The 27,334-nt window shown below is 63.5% G+C and overlaps 1 protein-coding gene across 1 annotated transcript in view; it reads left to right on the top strand.

Moving 5' to 3' along the window:
• LOC139240229 (E3 SUMO-protein ligase PIAS3-like) overlaps nt 1-27,183 on the top strand; it is a 64,236-nt gene extending 37,053 nt beyond the window's left edge. Inside the window, exons 4-9 of the mRNA XM_070868710.1 lie at nt 20,128-20,178; nt 22,338-22,428; nt 23,311-23,445; nt 24,167-24,272; nt 25,117-25,190; nt 26,927-27,183. Coding sequence (XP_070724811.1) covers nt 20,128-20,178; nt 22,338-22,428; nt 23,311-23,445; nt 24,167-24,272; nt 25,117-25,190; nt 26,927-27,085 — 616 coding nt within the window. The 3' untranslated portion in view covers nt 27,086-27,183. The remainder of the gene's footprint in view (nt 1-20,127; nt 20,179-22,337; nt 22,429-23,310; nt 23,446-24,166; nt 24,273-25,116; nt 25,191-26,926) is intronic.
• The last annotated feature ends 151 nt before the right edge of the window (nt 27,184-27,334 follow it).

Raw genomic sequence — 27,334 nt, 5'->3', positions numbered from 1 at the left:
TGGGAGGGGGCAGTGGGTCTGTCACCGTGGGAGGGGCAGTGGGTAGGCACTGTGGGAGGGGCAGTGGTGACGGCACTGTGGGAGGGGCAGTGGGTAGGCACTGTGGGCGGAGCATTGGGTAGGCACTGTGGGAGGGGCAGTGAGTACGGCACTGTGGGAGGGGCAGTGAGTACGGCACTGTGGGAGGGGCAGTGGGATGTCACGGAGGGGCAGTGGGTAGGCACTCTGGGAGGGGCAGTGGGTCTGTCATGTGGGAGGGGCAGTGGGTACGGCACTGTGGGAGGGGCAGTGGGTAGGCACTGTGGGAGGGGCAGTGGGTAGGCACTGTGGGAGGGGCAGTGGGTATGGCACTGGGAGGGGCAGTGGGTACGGCACTGTGGGAGGGGCAGTGGGTACGGCACTGTGGGAGGGGCAGTGGGTACGGCACTGTGGGAGGGGGCAGTGGGTCTGTCACTGGGAGGGGCAGTGGGTCTGTCACTGTGGGAGGGGGCAGTGGGTCTGTCACCGTGGGAGGGGCAGTGAGTACGGCACTGTGGGAGGGGCAGTGGGTCTGTCACTGGGAGGGGCAGTGAGTATGGCACTGTGGGAGGGGCAGTGGGTCTGTCACTGTGGGAGGGGCAGTGGGTCTGTCACTGTGGGAAGGGCATGGGTCTGTCACTGTGGGAGGGGCAGTGGGTCTGTCACTGTGGGAGGGGCAGTGGGTCTGTCACTGGGAGGGGCAGTGAGTATGGCACTGTGGGAGGGGCAGTGGGTCTGTCACTGTGGGAGGGGCAGTGGGTCTGTCACTGTGGGAAGGGCATGGGTCTGTCACTGTGGGAGGGGCAGTGGGTCTGTCACTGTGGGAGGGGCAGTGGGTCTGTCACTGTGGGAGGGGCAGTGGGTACGGCACTGTGGGAGGGGCACTGGGGGGGCACTGGGAGGGGCAGTGGGTCTGTCACTGGGAGGGGCAGTGGGTATGGCACTGTGGGAGGGGCAGTGGGTCTGTCACTGTGGGAGGGGGCAGTGGGTCTGTCACTGGGAGGGGCAGTGAGTACGGCACTGTGGGAGGGGCAGTGGGTAGGCACTGTGGGAGGGGCAGTGGGTAGGCACTGTGGGAGGGGCAGTGAGTACGGCACTGTGGGAGGGGCAGTGGGATGTCACTGGGAGGGGCAGTGAGTACGGCACTGTGGGAGGGGCAGTGGGTCTGTCACTGTGGGAGGGGCAGTGGGTCTGTCACTGTGGGAGGGGCAGTGGGTACGGCACTGTGGGAGGGGCAGTGAGTACGGCACTGTGGGAGGGGCAGTGGGTCTGTCACTGTGGGAGGGGCAGTGGGTCTGTCACTGTGGGAGGGGCAGTGGGTCTGTCACTGTGGGAGGGGCAGTGGGTCTGTCACTGTGGGAGGGGCAGTGGGTCTGTCACTGTGGGAGGGGCAGTGGGTAAGGCACTGTGGGAGGGGCAGTGGGTAAGGCACTGTGGGAGGGGCAGTGGGTAGGCACTGTGGGAGGGGCAGTGGGTATGCCACTGTGGGAGGGGCAGTGGGTCTGTCACTGTGGGAGGGGCAGTGGGTAGGCACTGTGGGAGGGGCAGTGAGTACGGCACTGTGGGAGGGGCAGTGAGTACGGCACTGTGGGAGGGGCAGTGGGTCTGTCACTGGGAGGGGGCAGTGGGTCTGTCACTGGGAGGGGCAGTGGGTACGGCACTGTGGGAGGGGCAGTGGGTCTGTCACTGGGAGGGGCAGTGGGTACGGCACTGTGGGAGGGGCAGTGGGTCTGTCACTGTGGGAGGGGCAGTGGGTCTGTCACTGTGGGAAGGGCAGTGGGTACGGCACTGTGGGAGGGGCAGTGGGTAGGCACTGTGGGAGGGGCAGTGGGTCTGTCACTGTGGGAGGGGCAGTGGGTATGCCACTGTGGGAGGGGCAGTGGGTATGCCACTGTGGGAGGGGCAGTGGGTCTGTCACTGTGGGAGGGGCAGTGGGTAGGCACTGTGGGAGGGGGCAGTGGGTGTGGCACTGTGGGAGGGGCAGTGGGTCTGTCACTGTGGGAGGGGCAGTGGGTCTGTCACGGAGGGGCAGTGGGTCTGTCACGGAGGGGCAGTGGGTCTGTCACTGTGGGAGGGGCAGTGGGTCTGTCACTGTGGGAGGGGCAGTGGGTCTGTCACTGGGAGGGGCAGTGGGTACGGCACTGTGGGAGGGGCAGTGGGTACGGCACTGTGGGAGGGGCAGTGGGTCTGTAACTGTGGGAGGGGCAGTGAGTACGGCACTGTGGGAGGGGCAGTGAGTACGGCACTGTGGGAGGGGCAGTGGGTCTGTCACTGTGGGAGGGGCAGTAAGTACGGCACTGTGGGAGGGGCAGTGAGTACGGCACTGTGGGAGGGGCAGTGGGTCTGGCACTGTGGGAGGGGCAGTGAGTACGGCACTGGGAGGGGCAGTGGGTACGGCACTGTGGGAGGGGCAGTGGGTCTGTCACTGTGGGAGGGGCAGTAAGTACGGCACTGTGGGAGGGGCAGTAGGTCAGTCACTGTGGGAGGGGCAGTGAGTACGGCACTGTGGGAGGGGCAGTGGGTACGGCACTGTGGGAGGGGCAGTGGGTCTGTCACTGTGGGAGGGGCAGTAAGTACGGCACTGTGGGGGGGCAGTAGGTCAGTCACTGTGGGAGGGGCAGTGGGTCTGTCACTGTGGGAGGGGCAGTGGGTACGGCACTGTGGGGGGGCAGTAGGTCAGTCACTGGGAGGGGCAGTGGGTCTGTCACTGTGGGATGGGCAGTGGGTCTGTCACTGTGGGAGGGGCAGTGAGTACGGCACTGTGGGAGGGGCAGTGGGTCTGTCACTGTGGGAGGGGCAGTGGGTCGGCACTGTGGGAGGGGCAGTGGGTATGTCACAGAGGGGCAGTGGGTAATCACTGTGGGAGGGGCAGTGGTTACGGCACTGTGGGAGGGGCAGTGGGGTGGCACTGTGGGAGGTGCAGTGGGTCTGTCACTGGGAGGGGGCAGTGGGTCTGTCACTGTGGGAGGGGGCAGTGGGTCTGTCACTGTGGGAGGGGGCAGTGGGTCTGTCACCGTGGGAGGGGCAGTGGGTAGGCACTGTGGGAGGGGCAGTGGTGACGGCACTGTGGGAGGGGCAGTGGGTAGGCACTGTGGGCGGAGCATTGGGTAGGCACTGTGGGAGGGGCAGTGAGTACGGCACTGTGGGAGGGGCAGTGAGTACGGCACTGTGGGAGGGGCAGTGGGATGTCACGGAGGGGCAGTGGGTAGGCACTCTGGGAGGGGCAGTGGGTCTGTCATGTGGGAGGGGCAGTGGGTACGGCACTGTGGGAGGGGCAGTGGGTAGGCACTGTGGGAGGGGCAGTGGGCAGGCACTGTGGGAGGGGCAGTGGGTATGGCACTGGGAGGGGCAGTGGGTACGGCACTGTGGGAGGGGCAGTGGGTACGGCACTGTGGGAGGGGCAGTGGGTACGGCACTGTGGGAGGGGCAGTGGGTACGGCACTGTGGGAGGGGGCAGTGGGTCTGTCACTGGGAGGGGCAGTGGGTCTGTCACTGTGGGAGTGGGCAGTGGGTCTGTCACCGTGGGAGGGGCAGTGAGTACGGCACTGTGGGAGGGGCAGTGGGTCTGTCACTGGGAGGGGCAGTGAGTATGGCACTGTGGGAGGGGCAGTGGGTCTGTCACTGTGGGAGGGGCAGTGGGTCTGTCACTGTGGGAAGGGCATGGGTCTGTCACTGTGGGAGGGGCAGTGGGTCTGTCACTGTGGGAGGGGCAGTGGGTCTGTCACTGGGAGGGGCAGTGAGTATGGCACTGTGGGAGGGGCAGTGGGTCTGTCACTGTGGGAGGGGCAGTGGGTCTGTCACTGTGGGAAGGGCATGGGTCTGTCACTGTGGGAGGGGCAGTGGGTCTGTCACTGTGGGAGGGGCAGTGGGTCTGTCACTGTGGGAGGGGCAGTGGGTACGGCACTGTGGGAGGGGCACTGGGGGGGCACTGGGAGGGGCAGTGGGTCTGTCACTGGGAGGGGCAGTGGGTATGGCACTGTGGGAGGGGCAGTGGGTCTGTCACTGTGGGAGGGGGCAGTGGGTCTGTCACTGGGAGGGGCAGTGAGTACGGCACTGTGGGAGGGGCAGTGGGTAGGCACTGTGGGAGGGGCAGTGGGTAGGCACTGTGGGAGGGGCAGTGAGTACGGCACTGTGGGAGGGGCAGTGGGATGTCACTGGGAGGGGCAGTGAGTACGGCACTGTGGGAGGGGCAGTGGGTCTGTCACTGTGGGAGGGGCAGTGGGTCTGTCACTGTGGGAGGAGCAGTGGGTACGGCACTGTGGGAGGGGCAGTGAGTACGGCACTGTGGGAGGGGCAGTGGGTCTGTCACTGTGGGAGGGGCAGTGGGTCTGTCACTGTGGGAGGGGCAGTGGGTCTGTCACTGTGGGAGGGGCAGTGGGTCTGTCACTGTGGGAGGGGCAGTGGGTAAGGCACTGTGGGAGGGGCAGTGGGTAAGGCACTGTGGGAGGGGCAGTGGGTAGGCACTGTGGGAGGGGCAGTGGGTATGCCACTGTGGGAGGGGCAGTGGGTCTGTCACTGTGGGAGGGGCAGTGGGTAGGCACTGTGGGAGGGGCAGTGGGTCTGTCACTGTGGGAGGGGCAGTGAGTACGGCACTGTGGGAGGGGCAGTGAGTACGGCACTGTGGGAGGGGCAGTGGGTCTGTCACTGGGAGGGGGCAGTGGGTCTGTCACTGGGAGGGGCAGTGGGTACGGCACTGTGGGAGGGGCAGTGGGTCTGTCACTGGGAGGGGCAGTGGGTACGGCACTGTGGGAGGGGCAGTGGGTCTGTCACTGTGGGAGGGGCAGTGGGTTTGTCACTGTGGGAAGGGCAGTGGGTACGGCACTGTGGGAGGGGCAGTGGGTAGGCACTGTGGGAGGGGCAGTGGGTCTGTCACTGTGGGAGGGGCAGTGGGTATGCCACTGTGGGAGGGGCAGTGGGTATGCCACTGTGGGAGGGGCAGTGGGTCTGTCACTGTGGGAGGGGCAGTGGGTAGGCACTGTGGGAGGGGGCAGTGGGTGTGGCACTGTGGGAGGGGCAGTGGGTCTGTCACTGTGGGAGGGGCAGTGGGTCTGTCACGGAGGGGCAGTGGGTCTGTCACGGAGGGGCAGTGGGTCTGTCACTGTGGGAGGGGCAGTGGGTCTGTCACTGTGGGAGGGGCAGTGGGTCTGTCACTGGGAGGGGCAGTGGGTACGGCACTGTGGGAGGGGCAGTGGGTACGGCACTGTGGGAGGGGCAGTGGGTCTGTAACTGTGGGAGGGGCAGTGAGTACGGCACTGTGGGAGGGGCAGTGAGTACGGCACTGTGGGAGGGGCAGTGGGTCTGTCACTGTGGGAGGGGCAGTAAGTACGGCACTGTGGGAGGGGCAGTGAGTACGGCACTGTGGGAGGGGCAGTGGGTCTGGCACTGTGGGAGGGGCAGTGAGTACGGCACTGGGAGGGGCAGTGGGTACGGCACTGTGGGAGGGGCAGTGGGTCTGTCACTGTGGGAGGGGCAGTGAGTCCGGCACTGTGGGAGGGGCAGTGGGTACGGCACTGTGGGAGGGGCAGTGGGTCTGTCACTGTGGGAGGGGCAGTAAGTACGGCACTGTGGGAGGGGCAGTAGGTCAGTCACTGTGGGAGGGGCAGTGAGTACGGCACTGTGGGAGGGGCAGTGGGTCTGTCACTGTGGGAGGGGCAGTGGGTCGGCACTGTGGGAGGGGCAGTGGGTAATCACTGTGGGAGGGGCAGTGGGTAATCACTGTGGGAGGGGCAGTGGGTAATCACACTGGGAGGGGCAGTGGTTACGGCACTCTGGAAGGGGCAGTGGGTAATCACACTGGGAGGGGCAGTGGGTAATCACTGGGAGGGGCAGTGGGTAATCACACTGGGAGGGGCAGTGGGTAGGCAGTGTGGGAGGGGCAGTGGGTAGGCAGTGTGGGAGGGGCAGTGGGTAGGCACTGTGGGAGGGGCAGTGGGTAGGCACTGTGGGAGGGGCAGTGGGTAGGCACTGTGGGAGGGGCAGTGGGTCTGTCACTGTGGGAGAGGCAGTGAGTACGGCACTGTGGGAGGGGCAATGGGTACGGCACTGTGGGGGTGGCAGTGGGATGTCACTGTGGGAGGGGCAGTGAGTACGGCACTGTGGGAGGGGCAGTGGGTCTGTCACTGTGGGAGGGGCAGTAGGCCTGGCACTGGGAGGGGCAGTGGGAATGGCACTGGGAGGGGCAGTGGGTCTGTCACTGTGGGAGGGGCAGTGGGTACGGCACTGTGGGCGAGGCAGTGAGTACGGCACTGGGAGGGGCAGTGGGATGTCACTGTGGGAGGGGCAGTGGGTAGGCACTGTGGGAGGGGCAGTGGGTACGGCACTGTGGGAGGGGCAGTGGGTCTGTCACTGTGGGAGGGGCAGTGGGTACGGCACTGTGGGAGGGGGCAGTGGGTCTGTCACTGTGGGAGGGGGCAGTGGGTAGGCACTGTGGGAGGGGGCAGTGGGTACGGCACTGTGGGAGGGGGCAGTGGATAGTCACTGTGGGAGGGGCAGTGGGTAGGCACTGTGGGAGGGGCAGTGGGTCTGTCACTGTGGGAGAGGCAGTGGGTATGGCACTGTGGGAGGGGCAGTGGGTATGGCACTGTGGGAGGGGCAGTGAGTACGGCACTGTGGTAGGGGCAGTGGGTCTGTCACTGTGGGAGGGGGCAGTGGGTCTGTCACTGTGGGAGGGGCAGTGGGTAGGCACTGTGGGAGGGGCAGTGGGTCTGTCACTGTGGGAGGGGCAGTGGGTAGGCACTGTGGGAGGGGCAGTGGGTAAGGCACTGTGGGAGGGGCAGTGGGTATGCCACTGTGGGAGGGGCAGTGGGTCCGGCACTGTGGGAGGGGCATTGGGTAGGCACTGTGGGAGGGACAGTGGGTAAGGCACTGTGGGAGGGGCAGTGGGTAAGGCACTGTGGGAGGGGCAGTGGGTAAGGCACTGTGGGAGGGGCAGTGGGTCTGTCACTGTGGGAGGGGCAGTGGGTCTGTCACTGTGGGAGGGGCAGTGGGTCTGTCACTGTGGGAGGGGCAGTGGGTCTGTCACGGAGGGGCAGTGGGTCTGTCACTGTGGGAGGGGCAGTGAGTCTCACTGTGGGGGGGCAGTGGGTCTGTCACTGTGGGGGGGCAGTGGGTCTGTCACTGTGGGATGGGCAGTGGGTATGGCACTGTGGGAGGGGCAGTGGGTCTGTCACTGTGGGAGGGGGCAGTGGGCCTTCCACTGTGGGAGGGGCAGTGAGTACGGCACTGTGGGAGGGGCAGTGGGTCTGTCGCTGTGGGAGGGGCAGTGGGTCTGGCACTGTGGGAGGGGCAGTGGGTACGGCACTGTGGGAGGGGCAGTGGGTACGGCACTGTGGGAGGGGCAGTGGGTCTGTCACTGTGGGAGGGGCAGTGGGTCTGTCACTGTGGGAGGGGCAGTGGGTACGGCACTGTGGGAGGGGCAGTGAGGACGGCACTGTGGGAGGGGCAGTGGGTACGGCACTGTGGGAGGGGCAGTGGGTACGGCACTGTGGGAGGGGCAGTGGGTCCGTTAATGTGGGAGGGGCAGTGGGTACGGCACTGTGGGAGGGGCAGTGGGTCTGTCACTGTGGGAGGGGCAGTGGGTAGGCACTGTGGGAGGGGCAGTGGGTACGGCACTGGGAGGGGCAGTGGGTACGGCACTGTGGGAGGGGCAGTGGGTCTGTCACTGTGGGAGGGGCAGTGGGTAGGCACTGGGAGGGGGCAGTGGGTCTGTCACTGTAGGAGGGGCAGTGGGTAGGCACTGTGGGAGGGGCAGTGGGTAGGCACTGTGGGAGGGGCAGTGGGTAGGCACTGTGGGAGGGGCAGTGGGTAGGCACTGTGGGAGGGGCAGTGGGTATGGCACTGTGGGAGGGGCAGTGGGTAGGCACTGTGGGAGGGGCAGTGGGTATGGCACTGTGGGAGGGGCAGTGGGTATGGCACTGTGGGAGGGGCAGTGGGTATGGCACTGGGTGGGGCAGTGGGTCTGTCACTGGGGGAGGGGCAGTGGGTCTGTCACTGGGGGAGGGGCAGTGGGTCTGTCACTGGGAGGGGCAGTGGGTCTGTCACTGTGGGATGGGCAGTGGGTCTGTCACTGTGGGAGGGGGCAGTGGGTCTGGCACTGTGGGAGGGGCAGTGAGTACGGCACTGTGGGAGGGGCAGTGGGTCTGTTGCTGTGGGAGGGGCAGTGGGTCTGGCGCTGTGGGAGGGGCAGTGGGTATGGCACTGTGGGAGGGGCAGTGGGTCTGTCACTGTGGGAGGGGCAGTGGGTAGGCACTGTGGGAGGGGCAGTGGGTGAGGCACTGTGGGAGGGGCAGTGGGTATGCCACTGTGGGAGGGGCAGTGGGTCTGTCACTCTGGGAGGGGCAGTGGGTCTGTCACTGGGAGGGGCAGTGGGTCTGTCACTGTGGGAGGGGGCAGTGGGTGTGGCACTGTGGGAGGGGCAGTGGGTCTGTCACTGTGGGAGGGGCAGTGAGTACGGCACTGTGGGAGGGGCAGTGAGTACGGCACTGTGGGAGGGGCAGTGGGTCTGTCACTGTGGGAGGGGCAGTGGGTCTGTCACTGTGGGAGGGGCAGTGGGTCTGTCACTGTGGGAGGGGCAGTGGGTCTGTCACTGTGGGAGGGGCAGTGGGTCGGCACTGTGGGAGGGGCAGTGGGTCGGCACTGTGGGAGGGGCAGTGGGTCTGTCACTGTGGGAGGGGCAGTGGGTCTGTCACTGGGAGGAGCAGTGGGTCGGCACTGTGGGAGGGGCAGTGGGTCGGCACTGTGGGAGGGGCAAGTGGGTCTGTCACTGTGGGAGGGGCAGTGGGTCTGTCACTGTGGGAGGGGCAGTGGGTCTGTCACTGTGGGAGGGGCAGTGGGTCTGGCACTGTGGGAGGGGCAGTGAGTACGGCACTGTGGGAGGGGCAGTGAGTACGGCACTGTGGGAGGGGCAGTGAGTACGGCACTGTGGGAGGGGCAGTGGGTCTGTCACTGTGGGAGGGGCAGTGGGTCTGTCACTGTGGGAGGGGCAGTGGGTCTGTCACTGTGGGAGGGGCAGTGGGTCTGTCACTGTGGGAGGGGGAGTGGTGACGGCACTGTGGGAGGGGCAGTGGGTATGGCACTGTGGGAAGGGCAGTGGGTAGGCACTGTGGGAGAGGCAGTGGGTAGGCACTGTGGGAGGGGCAGTGGGTCTGTCACTGTGGGAGGGGCAGTGGGTCTGTCACTGTGGGAGGGGCAGTGGGTCTGTCACTGTGGGAGGGGCAGTGGGTCTGTCACTGTGGGAGGGGCAGTGGGTCTGTCACTGTGGGAGGGGCAGTGGGTACGGCACTGTGGGAGGGGCAGTGGGTAGGCACTGTGGGAGGGGCAGTGGGTCTGTCACTGGAAGGGGCAGTGGGTCTGTCACTGTGGGAGGGGCAGTGAGTACGGCACTGTGGGAGGGGCAGTGGGTCTGTCACTGTGGGAGGGGGCAGTGGGTCTGTCACTGGGAGGGGCAGTGGGTCGGCACTGTGGGAGGGGCATTGGGTAAGGCACTGTGGGAGGGGCAGTGGGTATGCCACTGTGGGAGGGGCAGTGGGTCTGTCACTGTGGGAGGGGCAGTGGGTCTGTCACTGTGGGAGGGGGCAGTGGGTAGGCACTGTGGGAGGGGGCAGTGGGTGTGGCACTGTGGGAGGGGCAGTGGGTCTGTCACTGTGGGAGGGGCAGTGGGTCTGTCACGGAGGGGCAGTGGGTCTGTCACTGTGGGAGGGGCAGTGAGTACGGCACTGTGGGAGGGGCAGTGGGTCTGTCACTGGGAGGGGCAGTGGGTCTGTCACTGGGAGGGGCAGTGTGTCTGTCACTGGGAGGGGCAGTGGGTCTGTCACTGTGGGAGGGGCAGTGAGTACGGCACTGTGGGAGGGGCAGTGGGTCTGTCACTGGGAGGAGCAGTGGGTATGTCACTGTGGGAGGGGGCAGTGGGTATGTCACTGTGGGAGGGGGCAGTGGGTCTGTCACTGTGGGAGGGGCAGTGGGTCTGTCACTGTGGGAGGGGCAGTGGGTCGGCACTGTGGGAGGGGCAGTGGGTACGGCACTGTGGGAGGGGCAGTGGGTCTGTCACTGGGAGGAGCAGTGGGTATGTCACTGTGGGAGGGGGCAGTGGGTATGTCACTGTGGGAGGGGCAGTGGGTCTGTCACTGTGGGAGGGGCAGTGGGTCGGCACTGTGGGAGGGGCAGTGGGTCTGTCACTGTGGGAGGGGGCAGTGGGTCTGTCACTGTGGGAGGGGCAGTGGGTATGGCACTGTGGGAGGGGCAGTGGGTACGGCACTGTGGGAGGGGCTGTGAGTACGGCACTGTGGGAGGGGGAGTGGGTCTGTCACTGGGAGGGGCAGTGGGTACGGCACTGTGGGAGGGGCAGTGGGTACGGCACTGTGGGAGGGGCAGTGGGTCTGTCACGGTGGGAGGGGCAGTGGGTATGGCACTGTGGGAGGGGCAGTGGGTACGGCACTGTGGGAGGGGCAGTGAGTACGGCACTGTGGGAGGGGCAGTGGGTCTGTCACTGGGAGGGGCAGTGGGTACGGCACTGTGGGAGGGGCAGTGGGAGGGGCAGTGGGTCTGTCACTGTGGGAGGGGCAGTGAGTACGGCACTGTGGGAGGGGCAGTGGGTACGGCACTGTGGGAGGGGCAGTGGGTCTGTCACTGTGGGAGGGGCAGTAAGTACGGCACTGTGGGAGGGGCAGTGGGTCTGTCACTGTGGGAGGGGCAGTGGGTCTGTCACTGTGGGAGGGGCAGTGGGTCTGTCACTGTGGGAGGGGCAGTGGGTCGGCACTGTGGGAGGGGCAGTGGGTATGTCACAGAGGGGCAGTGGGTAATCACTGAGAGGGGCAGTGGGTAATCACTGTGGGAGGGGCAGTGGGTAATCACACTGGGAGGGGCAGTGGGTAGGCACTGTGGGAGGGGCAGTGGGTAGGCACTGTGGGAGGGGCAGTGGGTAGGCACTGTGGGAGGGGCAGTGGGTCTGTCACTGTGGGAGAGGCAGTGAGTACGGCACTGTGGGAGGGGCAATGGGTACGGCACTGTGGGAGGGGCAGTGGGTCTGTCACTGTGGGAGGGGCAGTGGGTCTGTCACTGTGGGAGGGGCAGTAGGTCTGGCACTGGGAGGGGCAGTGGGTATGGCACTGGGAGGGGCAGTGGGTCTGTCACTGTGGGAGGGGCAGTGGGTACGGCACTGTGGGCGAGGCAGTGAGTACGGCACTGGGAGGGGCAGTGGGATGTCACTGGGAGGGGCAGTGGGTAGGCACTGTGGGAGGGGCAGTGAGTACGGCACTGTGGGAGGGGCAGTGGGAGGGGCAGTGGGTCTGTCACTGGGAGGGGCAGTGGGTCTGTCACTGTGGGAGGGGCAGTGGGTACGGCACTGTGGGAGGGGGCAGTGGGTCTGTCACTGTGGGAGGGGCAGTGGGTAGGCACTGTGGGAGGGGGCAGTGGGTACGGCACTGTGGGAGGGGGCAGTGGGTCTGTCACTGTGGGAGGGGCAGTGGGTAGGCACTGTGGGAGGGGCAGTGGGTCTGTCACTGTGGGAGAGGCAGTGGGTATGGCACTGTGGGAGGGGCAGTGGGTCTGTCACTCTGGGAGGGGCAGTGGGTCTGTCACTGTGGGAGGGGCAGTAGGTCAGTCACTGTGGGAGGGGCAGTAGGTCAGTCACTGTGGGAGGGGCAGTGAGTACGGCACTGTGGGAGGGGCAGTGGGTATGGCACTGTGGGAGGGGCAGTGAGTACGGCATTGTGGGAGGGGCAGTGGGTCTGTCACTGTGGGAGGGGGCAGTGGGTCTGTCACTGTGGGAGGGGCAGTGGGTCTGTCACTGTGGGAGGGGCAGTGGGTAGGCACTGTGGGAGGGGCAGTGGGTCTGTCACTGTGGGAGGGGCAGTGGGTCCGGCACTGTGGGAGGGGCAGTGGGTAGGCACTGTGGGAGGGGCAGTGGGTCTGTCACTGTGGGAGGGGCAGTGGGTATGCCACTGTGGGAGGGGCAGTGGGTCTGTCACTCTGGGAGGGGCAGTGGGTCTGTCACTGTGGGAGGGGCAGTAGGTCAGTCACTGTGGGAGGGGCAGTGAGTACGGCACTGTGGGAGGGGCAGTGGGTGTGGCACTGTGGGAGGGGCAGTGGGTCTGTCACTGTGGGAGGGGCAGTGGGTCTGTCACTGTGCGGGGGCAGTGGGTCTGTCACTGTGGGATGGGCAGTGGGTATGGCACTGTGGGATGGGCAGTGGGTATGGCACTGTGGGAGGGGCAGTGGGTCTGTCACTGTGGGAGGGGGCAGTGGGCCTGGCACTGTGGGAGGGGCAGTGAGTACGGCACTGTGGGAGGGGCAGTGGGTCTGTCGCTGTGGGAGGGGCAGTGGGTCTGGCACTGTGGGAGGGGCAGTGGGTACGGCACTGTGGGAGGGGCAGTGGGTCTGTCACTGTGGGAGGGGCAGTGGGTAGGCACTGTGGGAGGGGCAGTGGGTACGGCACTGGGAGGGGCAGTGGGTACGGCACTGTGGGAGGGGCAGTGGGTCTGTCACTGTGGGAGGGGCAGTGGGTAGGCACTGGGAGGGGGCAGTGGGTCTGTTACTGTGGGAGGGGCAGTGTGTAGGCACTGTGGGAGGGGCAGTGTGTAGGCACTGTGGGAGGGGCAGTGTGTAGGCACTGTGGGAGGGGCAGTGTGTAGGCACTGTGGGAGGGGCAGTGGGTAGGCACTGTGGGAGGGGCAGTGGGTATGGCACTGTGGGAGGGGCAGTGGGTAGGCACTGTGGGAGGGGCAGTGGGTATGGCACTGTGGGAGGGGCAGTGGGTATGGCACTGTGGGAGGGGCAGTGGGTAGGCACTGTGAGGGACAGTGGGTAGGCACTGTGGGTGGGGCAGTGGGTCTGTCACTGGGGGAGGGGCAGTGGGTCTGTCACTGGGAGGGGCAGTGGGTCTGTCACTGGGGGAGGGGCAGTGGGTATGGCACTGTGGGTGGGGCAGTGGGTCTGTCACTGGGGGAGGGGCAGTGGGTCTGTCACTGGGAGGGGCAGTGGGTCTGTCACTGTGGGATGGGCAGTGGGTATGGCACTGTGGGAGGGGCAGTGGGTCTGTCACTGTGGGAGGGGGCAGTGGGTCTGGCACTGTGGGAGGGGCAGTGAGTACGGCACTGTGGGAGGGGCAGTGGGTCTGTTGCTGTGGGAGGGGCAGTGGGTCTGGCACTGTGGGAGGGGCTGTGGGTCTGTCACTGTGGGAGGGGCAGTGGGTACGGCACTGTGGGTGGGGCAGTGGGTCTGTCACTGTGGGAGGGGCAGTGGGTATGGCACTGTGGGAGGGGCAGTGGGTATGGCACTGTGGGAGGGGCAGTGGGTCTGTCACTGGGAGGGGCAGTGGGTCTGTCACTGGGGGAGGGGCAGTGGGTATGGCACTGTGGGTGGGGCAGTGGGTCTGTCACTGGGGGAGGGGCAGTGGGTCTGTCACTGGGAGGGGCAGTGGGTCTGTCACTGGGATGGGCAGTGGGTATGGCACTGTGGGAGGGGCAGTGGGTCTGTCACTGTGGGAGGGGGCAGTGGGTCTGGCACTGTGGGAGGCGCAGTGAGTACGGCACTGTGGGAGGGGCAGTGGGTCTGTTGCTGTGGGAGGGGCAGTGGGTCTGGCACTGTGGGAGGGGCTGTGGGTCTGTCACTGTGGGAGGGGCAGTGGGTACGGCACTGTGGGAGGGGCAGTGGGTCTGTCACTGGGAGGGGCAGTGGGTCTGTCACTGTGGGAGGGGCAGTGGGTACGGCACTGTGGGAGGGGGCAGTGGGTCTGTCACTGTGGGAGGGGCAGTGGGTAAGGCACTGTGGGAGGGGGCAGTGGCTACAGCACTGTGGGAGGGGGCAGTGGGTCTGTCACTGTGGGAGGGGCAGTGGGTAGGCACTGTGGGAGGGGCAGTGGGTCTGTCACTGTGGGAGAGGCAGTGGGTATGGCACTGTGGGAGGGGCAGTGGGTATGTCACTGTGGGAGGGGCAGTGAGTACGGCAATGTGGGAGGGGCAGTGGGTCTGTCACTGTGGGAGGGGGCAGTGGGTAGGCACTGTGGGAGGGGCAGTGGGTCTGTCACTGTGGGAGGGGCAGTGGGTAAGGCACTGTGGGAAGGGCAGTGGGTAAGGCACTGTGGGAGGGGCAGTGGGTCCGGCACTGTGGGAGGGGCAGTGGGTAAGGCACTGTGGGAGGGGCAGTGGGTATGCCACTGTGGGAGGGGCAGTGGGGGAGGGGCAGTGGGTATGCCACTGTGGGAGGGGCAGTGGGTATGCCACTGTGGGAGGGGCAGTGGGTCTGTCACTCTGGGAGGGGCAGTGGGTCTGTCACTGTGGGAGGGGCAGTGGGTCTGTCACTGTGGCAGGGGCAGTGGGTCTGTCACTGTGGGAGGGGCAGTGGGTCTGTCACTGTGGGAGGGGGCAGTGGGTGTGGCACTGTGGGAGGGGCAGTGGGTCTGTCACTGTGGGAGGGGCAGTGGGTCTGTCACTGTGGGAGGGGCAGTGGGTCTGTCACTCTGGGAGGGGCAATGGGTCTGTCACTGTGGGAGGGGCAGTGGGTCTGTCACTGTGGGAGGGGCAGTGGGTCTGTCACTGTGGGAGGGGGCAGTGGGTGTGGCACTGTGGGAGGGGCAGTGGGTCTGTCACTGTGGGAGGGGCAGTGGGTCTGTCACTGTGGGAGGGGCAGTGAGTACGGCACTGTGGGATGGGCAGTGGGTCTGTCACTGGGGGGGGGCAGTGGGTCTGTCACTGTGGGATGGGCAGTGGGTATGGCACTGTGGGAGGGGCAGTGGGTCTGTCACTGTGGGAGGGGCAGTGAGTACGGCACTGTGGGAGGGGCAGTGGGTCTGTCGCTGTGGGAGGGGCAGTGGGTCTGGCACTGTGGGAGGGGCAGTGGGTCTGTCACTGCACTGTGGGAGGAGCAGTGGGTCTGGCACTGTGGGAGGGGCAGTGGGTACGGCACTGTGGGAGGGGCAGTGGGTACGGCACTGTGGGAGGGGCAGTGGGTCTGTCACTGTGGGAGGGGCAGTGGGTCTGTCACTGTGGGAGGGGCAGTGGGTACGGCACTGTGGGAGGGGCAGTGGGTAAGGCACTGTGGGAGGGGCAGTGGGTACGGCACTGTGGGAGGGGCAGTGAGGACGGCACTGTGGGAGGGGCAGTGGGTACGGCACTGTGGGAGGGGCAGTGGGTCCGTCACTGTGGGAGGGGCAGTGGGTACGGCACTGGGAGGGGCAGTGGGTAACGCACTGTGGGAGGGGCAGTGGGTCTGTCACTGTGGGAGGGGCAGTGGGTAGGCACTGTGGGAGGGGCAGTGGGTACGGCACTGGGAGGGGCAGTGGGTACGGCACTGTGGGAGGGGCAGTGGGTCTGTCACTGTGGGAGGGGCAGTGGGTAGGCACTGTGGGAGGGGGCAGTGGGTCTGTCACTGTAGGAGGGGCAGTGGGTAGGCACTGTGTGAGGGGCAGTGGGTAGGCACTGTGAGGGGCAGTGGGTAGGCACTGTGGGAGGGGCAGTGGGTAGGCACTGTGGGAGGGGCAGTGGGTATGGCACTGTGGGAGGGGCAGTGGGTAGGCACTGTGGGAGGGGCAGTGGGTATGGCACTGTGGGAGGGGCAGTGGGTATGGCACTGTGGGAGGGGCAGTGGGTATGGCACTGTGGGAGGGGCAGTGGGTAGGCACTGAGGGGCAGTGGGTATGGCACTGTGGGTGGGGCAGTGGGTCTGTCACTGGGGGAGGGGCAGTGGGTCTGTCACTGGGAGGGGCAGTGGGTCTGTCACTGTGGGATGGGCAGTGGGTATGGCACTGTGGGAGGGGCAGTGGGTCTGTCACTGTGGGAGGGGGCACTGGGTCTGGCACTGTGGGAGGGGCAGTGAGTACGGCACTGTGGGAGGGGCAGTGGGTCTGTTGCTGTGGGAGGGGCAGTGGGTCTGGCACTGTGGGAGGGGCAGTGGGTATGGCACTGTGGGAGGGGCAGTGGGTCTGTCCCTGTGGGAGGGGCAGTGGGTCTGTCACTGTGGGAGGGGCTGTGGGTCTGTCACTGTGGGAGGGGCTGTGGGTCTGTCACTGTGGGAGGGGCAGTGGGTACGGCACTGTGGGAGGGGCAGTGGGTACGGCACTGTGGGAGGGGCAGTGGGTCTGTCACTGGGGGAGGGGCAGTGGGTCTGTCACTGGGAGGGGCAGTGGGTCTGTCACTGTGGGAGGGGCAGTGGGTCTGGCACTGTGGCTGGGGCAGTGGGTCTGTCACTGTGGGAGGGGCAGTGGGTCTGTCACTGTGGGAGGGGCTGTGGGTCTGTCACTGTGGGAGGGGCAGTGGGTACGGCACTGTGGGAGGGGCAGTGGGTCTGTCACTGGGAGGGGCAGTGGGTCTGTCACTGTGGGAGGGGCAGTGGGTATGTCACTGTGGGAGGGGCAGTGGGTCTGTCACTGTGGGAGGGGCAGTGGGTCTGTCACTGTGGGAGGGGGCAGTGGGTCTGTCACTGTGGGAGGGGGCAGTGGGTAGGCACTGTGGGAGGGGCAGTGGGTCTGTCACTGTGGGAGGGGCAGTGGGTAGGCACTGTGGGAGGGGCAGTGGATATACCACTGTGGGAGGGGCAGTGGGTATGCCACTGTGGGAGGGGCAGTGGGTCCGGCACTGTGGGAGGGGCAGTGGGTAGGCACTGTGGGAGGGGCAGTGGGTAAGGCACTGTGGGAGGGGCAGTGGGTATGCCACTGTGGGAGGGGCAGTGGGTCTGTCACTCTGGGTGGGGCAGTGGGTCTGTCACTGTGGGAGGGGCAGTGGGTAGGCACTGTGGGAGGGGCAGTGGGTCTGTCACTGTGGGAGGGGCAGTGAGTACGGCACTGTGGGATGGGCAGTGGGTCTGTCACTGTGGGGGGGCAGTGGGTCTGTCACTGTGGGATGGGCAGTGGGTATGTCACTGTGGGAGGGGGCAGTGGGCCTGGCACTGTGGGAGGGGCAGTGAGTACGGCACTGTGGGAGGGGCAGTGGGTCTGGCGCTGTGGGAGGGGCAGTGGGTCTGGCACTGTGGGAGGGGCAGTGGGTCTGTCACTGTGGGAGGGGCAGTGGGTCTGTCACTGTGGGTGGGGCAGTGGGTCTGTCACTGTGGGAGGGGCAGTGGGTCTGGCACTGTGGGAGGGGCAGTGGGTACGGCACTGTGGGAGGGGCAGTGGGTACGGCACTGTGGGAGGGGCAGTGGGTCTGTCACTGTGGGAGGGGCAGTGGGTACGGCACTGTGGGAGGGGCAGTGGGTAAGGCACTGTGGGAGGGGCAGTGGGTACGGCACTGTGGGAGGGGCAGTGAGGACGGCACTGTGGGAGGGGCAGTGGGTACGGCACTGTGGGAGGGGCAGTGGGTCTGTCACTGTGGGAGGGGCAGTGGGTACGGCACTGGGAGGGGCAGTGGGTACGGCACTGGGAGGGGCAGTGGGTACGGCACTGTGGGAGGGGCAGTGGGTCTGTCACTGTGGGAGGGGCAGTGGGTCTGTCACTGTGGGAGGGGCAGTGGGTAGGCACTGTGGGAGGGGCAGTGGGTACGGCACTGTGGGAGGGGCAGTGGGTACGTCACTGTGGGAGGGGCAGTGGGTAGGCACTGTGGGAGGGGGCAGTGGGTCTGTCACTGTCGGAGGGGCAGTGGGTAGGCACTGTGTGAGGGGCAGTGGGTAGGCACTGTGTGAGGGGCAGTGGGTCGGCACTGTGTGAGGGGCAGTGGGTAGGCACTGTGGGAGGGGCAGTGGGTAGGCACTGTGGGAGGGGCAGTGAGTAGGCACTGTGGGAGGGGCAGTGGGTATGGCACTGTGGGAGGGGCAGTGGGTATGGCACTGTGGGAGGGGCAGTGGGTATGGCACTGTGGGAGGGGCAGTGGGTATGGCACTGTGGGAGGGGCAGTGGGTAGGCACTGAGGGGCAGTGGGTATGGCACTGTGGGAGGGGCAGTGGGTCTGGCACTGTGGGAGGGGCAGTGGGTCTGTCACTGTGGGAGGGGCAGTGGGTCTGTCACTGTGGGAGGGGCAGTGGGTCTGTCACTGTGGGAGGGGCTGTGGGTCTGTCACTGTGGGAGGGGCTGTGGGTCTGTCACTGTGGGAGGGGCAGTGGGTACGGCACTGTGGGAGGGGCAGTGGGTACGGCACTGTGGGAGGGGCAGTGGGTACGGCACTGTGGGAGGGGCAGTGGGTACGGCACTGTGGGAGGGGCAGTGGGTCTGTCACTGGGGGAGGGGCAGTGGGTCTGTCACTGTGGGAGGGGCTGTGGGTCTGTCACTGTGGGAGGGGCTGTGGGTCTGGCGCTGTGGGAGGGGCAGTGGGTATGGCACTGTGGGAGGGGCAGTGGGTCTGTCACTGTGGGAGGGGCAGTGGGTCTGTCACTGTGGGAGGGGCTGTGGGTCTGTCACTGTGGGAGGGGCTGTGGGTCTGTCACTGTGGGAGGGGCTGTGGGTCTGGCAGTGTGGGAGGGGCTGTGGGTACGGCACTGTGGGAGAGGCAGTGGGTACGGCACTGTGGGAGGGGCAGTGGGTACGGCACTGTGGGAGAGGCAGTGGGTACGGCACTGTGGGAGGGGCAGTGGGTACGGCACTGTGGGAGGGGCAGTGGGTCTGTCACTGTGGGAGGGGCAGTGGGTAGGCACTGGGAGGGGCAGTGGGTAGGCACTGGGAGGGGCAGTGGGTAGGCACTGTGGGAGGGGCAGTGGGTAGGCACTGTGGGAGGGGCAGTGGGTAGGCACTGTGGGAGGGGCAGTGGGTATGGCACTGTGGGAGGGGCAGTGGGATGTCACTGTGGGAGGGGCAGTGGGTAGGCACTGTGGGAGGGGCAGTGGGTCGGCACTGTGGGAGGGGCAGTGGGTATGGCACTGTGGGCGGGGCAGTGGTTCTGTCACTGTGGGAGGGGGCAGTGGGTCTGTCACTGTGGGAGGGACAGTGGGTCTGTCACTGTGGGAGGGGCAGTGGGTACGGCACTGTGGGAGGGGCAGTGGGTCTGTCACTGTGGGAGGGGCAGTGGGTACGGCACTGTGGGAGGGGCAGTGGCTAGGCACTGTGGGAGGGGCAGTGGGAACGGCACTGTGGGAGGGGCAGTGGGTCTGTCACTGTGGGAGGGGCAGTGGGTACGGCACTGTGGGAGGGGCAGTGGGTCTGTCACTGTGGGAGGGGCAGTGGGTACGGCACTGTGGGAGGGGCAGTGGCTAGGCACTGTGGGAGGGGCAGTGGGAACGGCACTGTGGGAGGGGCAGTGGGTACGGCACTGTGGGAGGGGCAGTGGGTCTGTCACTGTGGGAGGGGCAGTGGGTACGGCACTGGGAGGGGCAGTTGGTACGGCACTGTGGGAGGGGCAGTGGGTACGGCACTGTGGGAGGGGCAGTGGGTCTGTTGCTGTGGGAGGGGCAGTGGGTCTGGCACTGTGGGAGGGGCAGTGGGTATGGCACTGTGGGAGGGGCAGTGGGTCTGTCCCTGTGGGAGGGGCAGTGGGTCTGTCACTGTGGGAGGGGCTGTGGGTCTGTCACTGTGGGAGGGGCTGTGGGTCTGTCACTGTGGGAGGGGCAGTGGGTACGGCACTGTGGGAGGGGCAGTGGGTCTGTCACTGGGGGAGGGGCAGTGGGTCTGTCACTGTGGGAGGGGCAATTGGTGAGGCACTGTGGGAGGGGCAGTGGGTAGGCACTGTGGGAGGTGCAGTGGGTAGGCACTGTGGGAGGGGCAGTGGGTAGGCACTGTGGGAGGGGCAGTGGGTACGGCACTGTGGGAGGGGCAGTGGGTACGGCACTGTGGGAGGGGCAGTGGGTACGGCACTGTGGGAGGGGCAGTGGGTAGGCACTGTGGGAGGGGCAGTGGGTTGGCACTGTGGGAGGGGCAGTGGGTAGGCACTGTGGGAGGGGCAGTGGGTACGGCACTGATGCACAGTGTGCGAGGGAATTGTCCGATCCCTCGCTCTGCACAAGCCTGTCCTTCTCCACTTTGACTGCCGGTTGTAATGGGCAGGAGAATCCGAAATTGCTCTCGTGTTTTGCTGCTTGTTCACCGATCCTCTGACCCCACACTCACTGGGATAAACCTGTGGCTGCTGCTGCATTTACATGTTAAGCCTTCAACAGTGACACAGATTTTAATTCGCAGGCCAGCACGCAGGGTGACGTCCCTTCTGAGCACTGCCCACTCAGTGAAGTGATTGATTGATTAACACTTGGTTTCCTTTTCAGAGACTTGTTACTTGGAGCTAAAGGTGATCACACGGTGCAGGTACAACTGAGGTGAGGGGGCGGGTTACTGGTCGCGGGGGATTGTTGTGTGCGGGCAGAGTTCACATTCTCGGTGGATTGGTCCCTCTGACGATGAAAAGCTTGGAGTTTATCCACCGGAGGGAGTGAGGTGGTCCGGCAGTGTTCCCTGAGCAGGAGTGTCGATCGCTCTGATTTCTGAGAACTGGATCTGTGCAGGCCAGCTTGGGGCTGTGGGGTGGGACGGAGCTGTTGTAAAGGACGAGTGACTTTCTGTCAGAGGAGGAGGGAGAGTTGAAGCGAGTTTCAACCATTGTCTCAGTTTATTAGTAAATTCTGGGGGTGGGCAAGGAGAGGATGGAGTTGTAGATATGGGAAGTGTTGGATGTAGTTGTCCTTGTGTGTGGGGGTACAGTATTGGACTGGGGGGGGTGTGGTGCCCTATTCGTGTGCGAGACGTCCCTGAATGAGTGTGGAACATAGAAACGGGGAGGCCCCTTGTGGCTGCTCCGTCATTCAATGAGATGGCTGATCTGTATCTTGACTTCATTCACCTGCCTTTGACCCATAATCCCTTGTTACCCATAATCCCTTGTTACCCATAATCCCTTGTTACCCATACCCAATACAGATCTATCAGTCAGTCTTTTGCACCACAGTGTAACAAATTTCCACTACCCTTATAGGGGTGTCTGACTGTGGTAGTGTGTGTGTGTTGGGGGGGGGGGGTCGTGGGGCTCCGTGTGTCAGGGGGGTCACCGTGTGTCGGGGGGGTCACCGTGTGTTGGGGGGGGTCGTGGGACTCCGTGTGTCAGGGGGGGTCACCGTGTGTCGGGGGGGGGGGCACCGTGTGTCGGGGGGGGGGGCACCGTGTGTCGGGGGGGGGGCACCGTGTGTCGGGGGGGGCACCGTGTGTCGGGGGGGGCACCGTGTGTTGGGGGGGGGGGCACCGTGTGTCGGGGGGGGGCACCGTGTGTCGGGGGGGCACCGTGTGTTGGGGGGGGGTCGTGGGGCTCCGTGTGTCGGGGGGGCACTGTGTCGGGGGGGGGCACCGTGTGTCGGGGGGGTGGCACTGTGTCGGGGGGGGGGGGGGCACCGTGTGTCGGGGGGGGGTCGTGGGGCTCCCGTGTGTCGGGGGGGGCACCGTGTGTCGGGGGGGGGGGCACCGTGTGTCGGGGGGGGGCTCCGTGTGTCGGGGGGGTCGTGGGCTCCGTGTGTCGGGGGGGGGCACCGTGTGTCGGGGGGGGGGGCACCGTGTGTCGGGGGGGGTCGTGGGGCTCCGTGTGTCGGGGGGGGCACCGTGTGTCGGGGGGGGTCGTGGGGCTCCGTGTGTCGGGGGGGGCACCGTGTGTCGGGGGGGGTCGTGGGGCTCCGTGTGTCGGGGGGGCACCGTGTGTCGGGGGGGGGGCACCGTGTGTCAGGGGGTGGCACTGTGTCGGGGGGGGGCACCGTGTGTCGGGGGGTGGCACTGTGTCGGGGGGGGCACCGTGTGTCGGGGGGGGCACCGTGTGTCGGTGGGTGGCACTGTGTCGGGGGGGGGGCACCGTGTGTCGGGGGGGGGCACCGTGTGTCGGGGGGGCACCATGTGTCGGGGGGGGGCACCGTGTGTCGGGGGGGGGGGTGCGTGGGGCACCGTGTGTCGGGGGGCACCGTGTGTCGGGGGGGCACCGTGTGTCGGGGGGGCACCGTGTGTCGGGGGGGGCACCATGTGTCGGGGGGGGGCACCGTGTGTCGGGGGGGGTCGTGGGCTCCGTGTGTCGGGGGGGGGTCGTGGGGCTCCGTGTGTCGGTGGTGCACCGTGTGTCGGGGGGGGGTCGTGGGCTCCGTGTGTCGGGGGGGCACCGTGTGTCGGGGGGGGCACCGTGTGTCGGGGGGGGCTCGTGTGTCGGGGGGGGGTCGTGGGGCTCCGTGTGTCGGTGGGGGCACCGTGTGTCGGGGGGGGGTTGCGTGGGGGCACCGTGTGTCGGGGGCGGGGCACCGTGTGTCGGGGGGGGGTCGTGGGGCTCCGTGTGTCGGGGGGGGGGGGTTGCGTGGGGGCTCCGTGTGTCGGGGGCGGGGCACCGTGTGTCGGGGGGGGGGCACCGTGTGTCGGGGGGGGGCTCCGTGTGTCGGGGGGGGGGGTTGCGTGGGGGCTCCGTGTGTCGGGGGCGGGGGCTCCACTAGTTACAGTGACTCAGTATCTTTCTCCGCAGGTTTTGTTTGTGTGAGACCAGCTGCCCCCAGGAGGATTACTTCCCTCCTAATTTATTTGTGAAAGTCAACGGGAAGCTCTGCCCTTTACCGGTAAGTGATCCAGAAAGATCCCCCTCTGCTCACTGCCGTCTCCCAGTGTCCGTGCCAGAATGTCCCTTCTCTCTCCCCCACCCGGGCTCTCGGCAGCCCAGACTCAATTTAGTTACTCCATTGAGATTATCGGTCCATGTGGATAAAGATCCTCGATCTACATTATTCAAATATTTTGGAACAAAAATCTACTTTGAATGAAGAGTGAGGTCCTTCCAGCGGCTTGGGTCGAGTGAAGTGGCCAATCCGATTCCTCCCGTGAACCTGTTTCGATTCTCTGAACAGCTGGGTGGATTTGTTGGATTGAAAAGGCAGTGTCCCTCGTACACCATGACGAAGGGCTTCTCCCTGCATCGCCTCGCCCAATGGTTACCATCTGTTCACAAAAGGGGAAGCTCTGCTCCCTTAGGTCTTGTGACAGAGTCAAGAGGAACTCTACTAAGCTAAAACAAGTCGACAGTATTTCACTGTTGCTTCATGTGACGCCTTCCTTGTTCCTTTGATGAGCTCCACATTTGAAAACAGCATATGTTGATTCCTCCGCCAGCAGTACCCTGGGTGAGTCCGATACTATACGCTGGCACAATCTGTGTCTGTTTACAGAGTCCAATCTTCCTTTTACTCTGAGCAGGCTCTGCTTCTCCCAAAACCCTTGGGAAGTTCAAAACAAGATTGCTTTTGAAGCTGACCAATACAGAACAGGATAGAGCATGGGATCCTCCTGTGCTCCACTCGGTGAAATCGCCGAGCCATTGGGGGTGAGGCTTTCAAGATTAATGAGTTTGTGGAGAGTGAATTAGAGGGCAGGCTTGTGGTGAGGCTCGGCTCTGGAAAGGGGACAAGTTTTTGAGACTTAAACTTCAGTTACCTTTCTCTTTCTAGGGATACCTTCCGCCCACCAAAAACGGAGTGGAGCCCAAGCGTCCCAGTCGCCCAGTCAACGTCACTTCGCTCGTCAAGCTCACAGCAACTATCCCCAACATGATCACCGTTAACTGGTCCTCGGAGTATGGCAGGGTGAGTCCCCCTGGCTTCGGGCAGAACCCCTCCGTCAACCATAGTGCTCGCACTCTCGATATAAAATATATATATAAAATAGTGCTCGCACTCTCTATAATATATATATACAAAATAGTGCTTGCACTCTCGATATAAAATATATATATAAAATAGTGCTCGCACTCTCTATAATATATATATATATATAAAATAGTGCTCGCACTCTCGATAATATATATATATAAAATAGTGCTCGCACTCTCTATAATATATATAGTATAAAATAGTGCTCGTACTCTATATAATATATATATATAAAATAGTGCTCGCACTCTCTCTCTCTCTATATATATAATATATATATATAATAGTGCTCGCACTCTCTATAAAATATATATATATATAAAATAGTGCTCGCACTCTCTATGATATATATATAAAATAGTGCTCGCACTCTAAATAATATATATATTTCGCACTCTATATAATATATAGTGCTCGCACTCTCTATATAATATATATATATATAAAATAGTGCTCGCACTCTCTATATAATATATATATATAAAATAGTGCTCGCACTCTCTATATAATATATATATATAAAATAGTGCTCGCACGCTCTATATATAATATATATATATAAAATAGTGCTCGCACACTATCTGCTTTGTGTTCTGTGAAGGCTCTGTGGCTCTTTGCTGACAAATCTCGCTGTCTTTTTTGTCTTTTTGAACAGAATTACTCTGTTTCTGTGTATCTGGTCAAGCAGCTGACGTCCGCAACGCTCCTGCAAAGACTGCGAGCCAAGGGGATCCGAAACCCGGACCACTCACGGGCCCTGAGTAAGCGCGATGGGTGGGGGTCCCCGGGGGGGGGGGCTAGGTGGGTGGGAGTTCCCTGATTGGTTTGTGGGGGGGATGGGGTGGGGTCCATTGCACTAACGTGAACTGCCATCACCAAAAGTGCTGCCCTCTTCAAACATCAGTTAAATAATGAGCTGTGGGTCGAGTGTCTGCTTCCTCGCTCCCCTCGACTCCATGGTAAGCACACGGCGATCCTTGTGGTCCTGATCCACACACACCAGGAGCATCCCAACTCCTATCCCAATCTATGTTCCGAGATCTGCAGCAACAGGATCTACCATTAGCCCGTGAGACCCTGGGCTGTGGACGGGGAATTTCCGGATCACTAGACAGCCCCGCCATGTGAACATGGGCCGAGGACAGGATGGAGCCCAGTTACAGGACTTCCTCCAGTCACAAACCCGCCAATGGTCGGTGTCCAGATACTGGGGGTGTGTCCCTTCTCTCTCTCCTCCCCCCCCCCCACCCAGCCACAGCTGTTCTGTTCCACTAGAACCCGGGAAACTCCAGAGAAGTAGCTTCAGAAAACAAGTGATTCTCGGGCAGCGTGCTGAAAGATAACTTTTGGGTTAGTGAGGGGAGAAAGCAGCCAGGATTCCTGCTCCTGCTCCCTCGCCAGTGACCCACTGCGAAGTACCTTGCGTGGACATTGGCTTTGCCTGTGATGTCCCCACAGTCCTGTTGGCACCTGCTGTTTACTCCCCAGGTGGACAGCGCGATACTTGGAATGTGATATCGCCCCTGTCACCGGCCGGCTACAGGTAGAGAATCTTTGCTGCTGGGGTCTGTACTGGGACTGAACTCTTGTTTGTTTTTATTACAGTCAAAGAGAAGCTGACTGCAGACCCTGACAGTGAGATCGCCACAACGAGTTTACGTGTATCGCTAATCTGCCCGGTGCGTACCTGTACAATGGCGTGCTCAATTATTGTAGCGCAGGTAGAGAGAGCTGCCCGGTGCGTACCTGTACAATGGCGCGCTCGATTATTGTAGCGCAGGTAGAGAGAGCTGCCCGGTGCGTACCTGTACAATGGCACGCTCGATTATTGTAACGCAGGTAGAGAGAGCTGCCCGGTGCGTACCTGTACAATGGCGCGCTCGATTATTGTAGCGCAGGTAGAGAGAGCTGCCCGGTGCGTACCTGTACAATGGCGCGCTCGATTATTGTAGCGCAGGTAGAGAGAGCTGCCCGGTGCGTACCTGTACAATGGCGCGCTCGATTATTGTAGCGCAGGTAGAGAGAGCTGCCCGGTGCGTACCTGTACAATGGCGCGCTCGATTATTGTAGCGCAGGTAGAGAGAGCTGCCCGGTGCGTACCTGTACAATGGCGCGCTCGATTATTGTAGCGCAGGGTAGAGAGAGCTGCCCGGTGCGTACCTGTACAATGGCGTGCTCGATTATTGTAGCGCAGGTAGAGAGAGCTGCCCGGTGCGTACCTGTACAATGGCGCGCTCGATTATTGTAGGCCAGTAGAGAGCGCCATCCAGTGCGTACCTGTACAATGGCGCGCTCGATTATTGTAGCGCAGGTAGAGAGAGCTGCCCGGTGCGTACCTGTATAATGGCGCGTTCGATTATTGCAGCGCAGGTAGAGAGAGCCATTTCATATACAAATCAGCCTTTGTTTCATCATCATCTCTCTCCAAATCATTTGAGCAGTTGTTAAATAGAAAAGTGCAGAGAAATACATTTGTCTCCTGCCTGCACCAACACAGCGGGCATCGGGCCTGAGCGGTGCGGAGAGCAAGGGCACTCGATGTCTACTGGGAATGAGGCGGATTAGAGGTGACATTATTGAGGTATTTAATGGAGCTGAGAGATTGGGTCACAGAATGGCTGAATATTAATGCAAGCTCTAATGAAGAATTAGGTGAATCTGCAGTAAATTATAACCCACACACAGGCTGCCAGACCTGACCAGTGAGTGGGGAGTTGCGATTTAACATGGTGATGCTAACATTTCGGCTATGATTGGACCAGAGGTAAATTGGGATAAAATGGCTGTGACCTTTGATACCAGCCTGTTTCTGGTCCTGTCTAGACCCTGCTCCTTGGGACATGGAGGAGTTAGACCAGGTGCATCTGATGCTGGGTGCCAGCTAACCATGGTCTCCTTGGGGAGGGACCACCCGGCGGTTTTTCCTCAAACTCTCCTCCCCAGAGTTGGAGTACTCGGTGTGTGGGGAGTGTGGGACAAGTGTCTCCCACTGGGCGAGGACTGATGGGCAGGAGGGCTCTGCGAGTCTGCCTTTTTGTACGTTTGTTTGTAACTGACCGAAGTGTACATTTTGCTTCCATTTGATTGTTGACTTGGAGCCTTTCTGGCTTGGTACGAGTGAGAGCGCGTTGGGAACTGGTTTGAATCAGTCACGGCAGGTTATTGCCTGCGAGATGGAGATGATGATATACAGACAAGGTCAAGGGTCAGCTCCTCAGGCCCTTGACCAAACCTTGCTGCTGAAGGGAGATTCTAATCGGTTTACTGAGTCCGACAAACCAGGCCCCACAGGCAGCACTGAGTAATGGGGTGAGGACTGAGGTGTACCCGTGGGCCGGGCGCCCCTCCCTCCCCTCGCCCGGCGCCGGCTGAATGTTTTTGGGTGAATCGGACTAAATGGTCTTTGTTTGTACAGCTGGGAAAGATGAGGCTGTCGGTGCCGTGCCGTGCCGTGACCTGCACTCACCTGCAGTGCTTCGATGCCGCGCTCTACCTACAGATGAACGAGAAGAAGGCCACGTGGGTTTGCCCTGTCTGTGACAAGAAAGCACCTTATGAGAGCCCTGATCATTGATGGGTACAGGACGCTTGTGCTTCCCCGGCGCCCTCTCCCGCTTCTCTCTCCCCCCCACCAACGCCTTCCCCCCTCCATCCTCCATCCCCCCCCCTCTCTCTCCCGTCCCCCCCTCTCCCGTCCCACCTCCTCTCTCTCCCTCCGTCCCCCTCTCTCTCTCTCCCGTCCCCCCTCTCCCCCCCCTCTCCTCTCCGTCCCCCCTTCTCCCTCCCGTCCCCTCTCCCCTCCCCTCTCCTCTTCCCCCCCCCC

Source organism: Pristiophorus japonicus, chromosome 30, assembly GCF_044704955.1.
Source record: "Pristiophorus japonicus isolate sPriJap1 chromosome 30, sPriJap1.hap1, whole genome shotgun sequence".
In the NCBI taxonomy this organism is placed as follows: Eukaryota; Metazoa; Chordata; class Chondrichthyes; family Pristiophoridae; genus Pristiophorus; species Pristiophorus japonicus.
This window is presented reverse-complemented; position numbering and strand designations above follow the sequence as displayed.